Consider the following 7,465-nt stretch of genomic DNA (forward strand, 5'->3'; position numbering starts at 1 on the left):
TCAGTCTGCGGCCTGCCGCCTCTTTGACCCGCCGGAGGGCTGGCCCGCCGTCTGGATGGTTGCGAAGACCAGCGGGCCGTACGTCTTGATGGTGTGAAAGATGAAGAGCTGACCTGCGGCGGGCCATCGAGGATGAATGGAGAATCGCCACCAGGGGTCTCGACGGTGCGGGGAGGGGAGGCCGACGGCTCTCGGCGACTCTCGGCGACTCTCGGCTACTCTCGGCGACTCTCGGCGAGTCTCGGCTGGTTGGTGGCCGATGGCGGAGCAGACGGCCATGAGGAAAATGTGCGGCAGTATGGCGGGGTTCTCGCTGACGAAGCGAGACACGTCCGCGAGCTCCCAAGTGAGGCAGAGGCCGAGGGCGGTGAAGGCGGTCGAGAAGAGGTTCGTGTACACCATCATCGTGATGGAGCCGACCGAGTACTGCTTGAAGACACGCGACTGGTAGTTTGAGGTGAAGGAGTCGCACACCATGTACGCCGAGATGAAGCAGACGCCCAGCAGCTCCGTGTCGCGCACGGGTGCCTCGTTGACCTCGTACGTCTTGAAGAGAAAGACGCCTACCCCAATCCCCACCACCCATGAATCCTCATGACGACAGTCATGGCCTCGCAAGGCCGGAGGAGAGAGCGCGCCGCTGGTCAGCAGGACGGCGATGGCGTACTCGGCGGCGGGGTAAGTCTTGCGGGAGACGAAATAGCCCATCACCATGACCGGCACCATCTTGCACGACTTGGCGAGCACCTACCTTCCGACAGCCTCCCCTCACCTCGGCGCCTCTCGGCGCCACCTTCCACCGACGAGGTGGCGGGCTGAGGAGAGGAGCAGCCCCCCCTCTGCTGGCGAGAGCAGTGGTCCCAGGTCTAGAGGCGAGCGCCTGCGTCGGGAAGGAGATGTAGCGCAGCGCCTCGTACTGCGAGACGGACGACAGGATGTTGGAGACCGACGAAAAGGAGAACTGGTACAGCGGCGCGGTGTGGGAGACGCAGGCGCCCTGCGCGCGCTGGGCCTCGCGGGCGGCGTAGGCGACTAGCAGCGCGAGCGCGCGGTTCGCAAACACGAGGAACTTGGACGAGCGGAACAACTCCCCCGTCGCGTACGGCTGCGTCATGATCCGCTCCTGCATGTAGCCCCATAGCACGTAGCTCACGACGATGCCGACGGCGCAAAAGGCGACGTGGAGCGCCGCCATCACGAAGCTGTCGCCGCTCGGCCGCCCCTTGGCCGACGGCCGCTCGCTCCTCTTCTCCTCCACCGACTTGGCGGGAGGCTCCACGATGAGTCGGGCGAGCGCCGTCAACACGCCCGGATCGCCGGCCCTGCCCGGCTGCGAGAGGAGCCACTTGGCGAACCCCACAAAGGCGTAGAAGGAGCCGAAGGAGAGGATGTACGACGCAGTCTCGAGCGGGGCGGAGGCTGGCATTTCGAGCGAGCGGTTGGATGTGACCGCGGCCGCCGACCCAGGGGGCTGGTTCAAGCGAGAAATTGCGAGTGAGGCTTGTGTCCCAAGAATTCTTTTTTACCGTGCATCCGCCAGAAAAACGGTAGTGTGTGCTCTCTACTGCCGCGGCGCCCCTGTCGGTTTGGAGGCGCCCGGCCGCCGCGCGCTTGGTGCCGACGTCGACCGGCTGCTCTTGCGGCGCCGCGTGGCGTGCCGCTTCGGTCAGTCACGTCACGCGCGCTGCGAGGTGTCTTTTGGCATGTGAGCGCTTGGCATAGACGCCAGGAAGCTCGCCTTCCTTGCCTGCGGCCGCGGGCGTGCGGGCGGGCACGCCAGGCTCGGCGACGCTCCGCGCGGGTCTTCGAGCTCGCGGCCCGCGACGAGCCAGCATGGCTCGTCGCTCGACGGGAGCCTGCCCAGCATGCTCTCGGCACTCTGTACAGCCTCGACAAGCTGTCTGGGAAGGCCGACAGGGCCAGGGCGGGCCGTCTCGGGCGCGATGGCGCGCTGACGATACTAGCATGACAACGAGCTCTCGATCGGGTCGCCGGCAGCGGGCTTGCGTGGCGCGCTGCTCGACGGCAGGCTGCTCTCCAACCTTTCAACAGTGTCTTTTACCTCGCTCCTCTCGCTGCAACCGCCTGCGGGGGCCGGCGCCGGCCGCCTCGCTTCGCCAGCGCTGCCTTGCCGCGAGGCCTGCTCCGCCTCCGAGGAGCCCAGAGCCCGTATATAAACTGATAATGCGAGCAAGTGCATCTCTCCTTTGTTTGCACTATGACCTGTCCGCTGTCGCGCTGCTTCCCCGAGTATCGGATGGGCACCTTCAGGCCAATGCACGAGGGGGTCTGTCAGTGGAAACCACTTCACAGCTATGCCTTGCTCCTTTAGGTGCTCTTAGTATGTTCTGACTCATCCGTCCCTGACTGCCTGAGTACACTCCCTTCCTATTGTCTTGTACTCGGCGTCCTGTGGGTGTGTTCACAGTCTTGTGTGAATTTCGGCGTCCGCCGAAGTTCAAGGTCCGTCGGTCTCTTTTGACCGCGGCGTTAGAGAGAGTCTTTGCTTGTCATGCCTTTTGCCTTCTCTCTGGCGCTCCCGCTCCTGGCCGGTGTGATTACACCGACAACAGCCGTGAATTCACGCTACATGTTAAGGCATCCCGCCTTCCCGCCACGTCTCGCTCGCGTTCTGCCAGGTCTCTGCCCGCAGTTGCTGCTGCTCACGCTCTCGCCGCGCGGGAGCTATCAAACGGCCACGATGGCACCACCTGCTCCAGCGCCCTACCGTCTTTCAAGCAAGTGGCTCCTCCTCCTTTCCGCCTGCGTGCAGAACGCCTCCTGCACGGGCCTCCTCTTTGGCTTCGCAGCGCTGCGGCCTCTGCTCCTCTCGCTCGACGGAAGCTGCGACGAGTCCGTCTCGCGGGCCTTTACGCTCGCCGTCACCGTCAACATGCTGGCGCCTCTCCTCCTCGCCGGACCGCTGCTCGACGTGTGCGGCCCGCGGGCCTGCTCCTGCGCCTGCACCGGCCTCGTCGGCGCCGGGTTCCTCCTGTTTGGCCTCTCGCCCTCCTTGCCTGGCGGCGCGGGCGCAGCCTACGTCCTGCCTTCGATGCTGCTAATCGGCGCCGGCGGGCCCGGCTGCCAGCTGTGCCTCTTCCACACAGCGAACCTGTTTGCGGCGCGCGGCATGGTTATGAACCTCATCACCGCCTCGATCGGCGCCTCCTTCGTCACGTTTGAGCTTCTGGCGCGGCTCAGCTCACCGGCGGAAGAGGTCTCGCTGCAGCGCGCCTTCCTCGGCTACTCGCTCCTCCCGCTCGCCTGCACCTGCGTCAGCGCAGTCACCATGCCCGACTCGCCCTTTGACGCCAGGGTGGCCGACGGCGGCGCCGGCGCCACGGCGAGGCGGTCGCTTGCGTCTCGAGGCGGCGGAGGCGGTGGCGCAGAGGACAACGAGGTCGCCTCAACTCCGCCGCCCGAGACGCCGGCTCGGCCTTCTCCTCGGTCCTCCGCTCGTCGGGCTTCCGCCTCTGTGCGCGCCATCTCCCGCGGCGCCGCGCGAAGCCCGACGGCCCCGCTCCTCGGGACTTGCTCCTCCCTGACACGTGCCTAGAGCCCGTCTGCAGGCGCGGCGCGGCCGATGGTCTTCATCCTGCGCAAGAGGTCCTCTCACAGGCCAGCCCTGCGCTCCGGACAGCTGAGCGAGCCGCTCCTCGGCCCGGCCCGTGCGGCGTGCGATCTCCGCGCAGAGTTGGACACGGACGGCGACGCGGCCACAGGCGGCGGCAAGGTGGGCAATGGCGGCGCGGGATACGGCGGCAAGGTGGGCGGCGGCAGCGGCGGCGGTGGCGGCAGCAGAGGGTGTGCGCAAGGCGAGCTGATCGGAGCGTCGCTCCGCAGGCAGCTGCTCTCTGCGCCGTTCGCCGAGGTTTCTGCGTCGTTCGCGACGAGCGCGCTTTTCTACCAAACTTTCCTCGGCAGCTTGGGCGAGCAGGCGCAGGCGACGATCCGGCAGCGGCAGCCGCTGCTCAGCGACGAGGAGGCGTCCGCACTCGCCGCCTCGTACGTCTCGACCTTCCTCTCCCTTGCCCCCCTCGGTGCGCTGCTCAACGCACCGCTCGGCTACTGCATCGACAGACTCGGCTTCGAGCCGATGCTCGCGGTCACATTGCTCGCCGGCGCCGGCCACGCGCTCGCCCTGTACTACGGCGCGTTTGCGGCGGGCGCCGCGGCGTTCCTGCTGCTCACCGCCGCCTCCTTCTCGTACATGTACGCCTTCCTCGCCTTCACGTTTGGCTTCGAGTACTACGGGCTTCTCGCGGGCATCGCCCAGTCGGTCGCGAGCGCCGCCACCTTTGCGCTTCAGCCGAGACTCCACGCCGCTGCCGCCGGCCCGGGCGGTTGGCGCCGCGTCCAGCTCGCGCAAGCCGCGGCGTTTGCGTGCCTCGCCGTCGGCATCGTCGGCGGCCGGCTCCTCTGCCGCAGGGCGGGCGCGGCCGGCAGCCCGCAGGCCACCAGCCGGCGCAGCGAGGCGCGGCCGGCGGAACGATCGTACTCGGCCGGCGATTTGCATGCCACGCCGAGCAGCTTGCCGTTCAGACGGAGGCCGGACCTCTTCCCTCACGCCGACGACATCTTGGTGATGGACGGCGCCCTCGCGCACTACTCGCACGCCGCGTACCGGCTCGAGGCGTCGATCGAGTCGCCCGGCCGCGACGGGCGGCAGGGGCAGCAGCTCACGCCGAGGAAGTTTGCGTCGCAGCTCGCTGTGGCCGCGGTGGCGCCGCCTAGCCCATAGTCTCCACTGTAGTGTTGAGTTGTCACTGTCGCTCTCCGAAGCTCCGATGTTGCACGTTTGTGCGAGGCTAGTTCCATTTCACTGTGGCACAGCTCGCGTTACAAAACCTTGATTTTGACCATTGCGCGAAAAAGGTACATCTCGGTGCCTTCCAGAGGCAGCTGCGACCCCGCCGAGTAGACGGCGGCACACAGCAGGTGGCGCGGTGTGACGCCGTCCACTCAGCGGGGTCGCAGCTGCCTCTGCGCGTCCTGGGTATGTACCTTTGTCGCGCGCCGGAGACGACTCGACGCCGCTGAGATCGGAGATCAAGCTCTGACAGGTCGCACGTCGCTCCTTTGACGCCGACGTGACTCACCCGTGCAGATCACATCAGGACACGGTCTCGACGCGCTCGGTACGACGCCTGCGACCCGTATCGGGTCAGGTGGCACGACGCTCATCGCGCCTACCAGCGCTGCCGTGCAGGTTGCCACGACGAGGTCGAGCACGCTTCTATACGCTCGCCGAGCCTTCCTTTCCATCCCATTTGGCAGCCTGGGAACGGTGGCGGTCAGAGGCAAAGCATACGAGGGGTGGTGGAACCACATGTCACGGGTACTGCCGGCTCGACCCCACGATAGCCTCCGGAGGCTGACTTTGAGGCACAATCATCGGACGACGTCGGCGAGTTGAGTCGCGCTCGCGGTAGCCAGATGACCTCTCATACTAGTATCATCGGCCATGGCCGCAGGAAGCGCGGGGGAGGGCGCTGGGAGCAACACGGAGCTCCGTTGGACGTTTTCAAGATTAGCGTGTCAGAGTGAAATGGAACTAGCCCGATTGTGCCCCCCATTCCGGGGGCCCAATCAAAAAAAACTGTTCAGTTTTCAAAGGCAAAACACGACGCTCTGCGGTTGGTGCACCCCTCACACTGACACATTCCCCTCATCCCTTACCCTTGGCTGGGATCGGTGTAAGTAAGAGTGTATTTATGTACCTCGAGGTATGTAAAAGAGGGAAGCAGTCGAGACACCGCGCGATCCGAAGAGAGGACAGTGCGAAGAAATTTGCCCGGATCGGGACCTCTCTGCCCTACGCGCTCAGCGCGGTGATGCACGCACTCATCCTCTGCGCCTACGCTGCGCTAAAGATCTCGCCGCACACGGACCCACATCCGCGCGTCCAGTGCCAGCCTCCATCGACGGAGAGCGTGTAGAGTCTGTAGTACAAAACAGGTGGAGGCAGCGTGACGTTTTGATCCAGTATACTCTAAACTATCTCTAAAGCCGATCTCCGCGTTGCGCGTACCAGACAGGGCGAGGGGCTCCTCAATCCTCTGTGTCACAGCGAGGCATGACGAACTTTTGAGCGCTGCGCTGAGTGCTGTCACTTGACACTTCTCGCTCGCGAGACCGCTCTTACTCGGAATAGCCTCCAAAACAGCACAGGTGTTTGACGGAATCGTAAATTACTTATTGGCCACCAGGCTAGGCGCGAGCCGGCACATACACCACGAATACACCACGTGTAGAGTATCGGAAACACATCACGTCCAAAACGCCGATGACACAACTCTGTGGCGCGTGAGCTGCCCGCGACGAACGTATATTGACTAGCTGGGCGACACTCGCCTGCCGACAGATCCAGCTCACGGCGGTGAAGCGCGCCAGCGTGGCCTCTCAGCTCGCTCATGCCGGCCTCGTTGCCACGGCGAGAAGCGAGTCGCATGACATCCATAATTGACATTGGCGCGAGGCCGGGCAAGGCCCCGCTAGTGGAGCTAGTAGCCGCGCCCAATGTGTGCTCATCAGAATGCTGCTTGTACTCATGCGGAGGAGCTGCTCATGCGAAGAAATCAACATCACGAGCGAGGTGCGCTCGAACCCTAACCGCCGCTCGCGGGCAAGGGCAGAGCCCTCGCCGCGAGCCATCGAGCACTTCGGACTCGCGGCTATGACGAGTCTGTGGCGATGCTTCGACCGCGCGCCACGATGGATTCGTTCGAGCAAGAGATGCTGATCTCCTCTTGGACGAGAGAGTCCGCAAAGAGAGAGCTGCGGCGCGCCAGGGCGCTGTGTCGCGAGGTGCAGACCGAGGCAATGTCGGTCTCCAGAGGCTCGCCGAAGGTCACAGAGCGAGGCGAGGTAGGCGATAGCAAGTCTGATGTGCCAGACGAGAGCAGGGCAGACCCGGGGACGGGGGAGCAGACGGCAGTGCCAGACGAGAGCAGGGCAGACCCGGGGACGGGTGAGCAGACGGCATCGGCCGCCATATAACAATCATCGCGATCTGATGTCCAGAGCAAGGCTGGAACACGACCCGGACACTGAGATTTTTCTTTTTCAAGGAATATAAAAAAACGCCAGCACTCCCGATGATTTGCGCTCTGTCTGAGTCGAGGTGTGTCCGCTCCGCTCCTCTGTGCTCTGAGCTGAGCAACTGCAGGGAGCCCCCCATCGCCCACCCATACCAAACAACTACGCCTTCGGCAACACCGAAGAGAAGGCCCGCCGCCTAAACATGGGCTGCAAGGCGCGCGCATCGCGGTTTCTACCATGATGCGATCTTTGTCAAGCGCAACAACTTTCAACCTGCTGCTCCACGAGACGTTCGGCGGCGGCTTCTCGCCCACCGACCACAAGAAATACCTCGCCCTTCGCAAGAGAGTCAAGCGAGCAAAAAGTCGCCTCACCTGCTCGGCCTCGAGTCGCAGCTTGCCGCCGCCGTGTGGTGGGCAGGATG

The 7,465-nt window shown here is 64.6% G+C and overlaps 3 protein-coding genes across 3 annotated transcripts; 2 read left to right on the top strand and 1 right to left on the bottom strand.

Annotated features, from left to right (window-relative positions):
* EMIHUDRAFT_76196 (hypothetical protein) lies at window positions 1-1,195 on the bottom strand (the record flags this gene model as incomplete). The annotated part of the gene is made up of 4 exons (XM_005767946.1): window positions 1-190; window positions 329-591; window positions 655-735; window positions 794-1,195. The coding sequence occupies 4 exons, from the start codon at window positions 1,193-1,195 to the stop codon at window positions 1-3; spliced, it is 936 nt and encodes a 311-aa protein (XP_005768003.1).
* Window positions 1,196-2,701: 1,506 nt separating this feature from the next.
* EMIHUDRAFT_119310 (hypothetical protein) lies at window positions 2,702-4,741 on the top strand (the record flags this gene model as incomplete). The annotated part of the gene is made up of 2 exons (XM_005767947.1): window positions 2,702-3,380; window positions 3,570-4,741. 2 exons carry the CDS (start codon window positions 2,702-2,704, stop codon window positions 4,739-4,741), a joined length of 1,851 nt encoding a protein of 616 aa, XP_005768004.1.
* Window positions 4,742-6,693: 1,952 nt separating this feature from the next.
* On the top strand, window positions 6,694-6,999 carry EMIHUDRAFT_245706 (hypothetical protein; the record flags this gene model as incomplete). The annotated part of the gene is made up of 1 exon (XM_005767948.1): window positions 6,694-6,999. The coding sequence occupies one exon, from the start codon at window positions 6,694-6,696 to the stop codon at window positions 6,997-6,999; it is 306 nt and encodes a 101-aa protein (XP_005768005.1).
* Window positions 7,000-7,465: the final 466 nt, after the last annotated feature.

The sequence above is a fragment of the Emiliania huxleyi genome (genome assembly GCF_000372725.1).
Source record: "Emiliania huxleyi CCMP1516 unplaced genomic scaffold EMIHUscaffold_472, whole genome shotgun sequence".
Lineage (NCBI taxonomy): Eukaryota > Haptophyta > Isochrysidales > Noelaerhabdaceae > Emiliania > Emiliania huxleyi.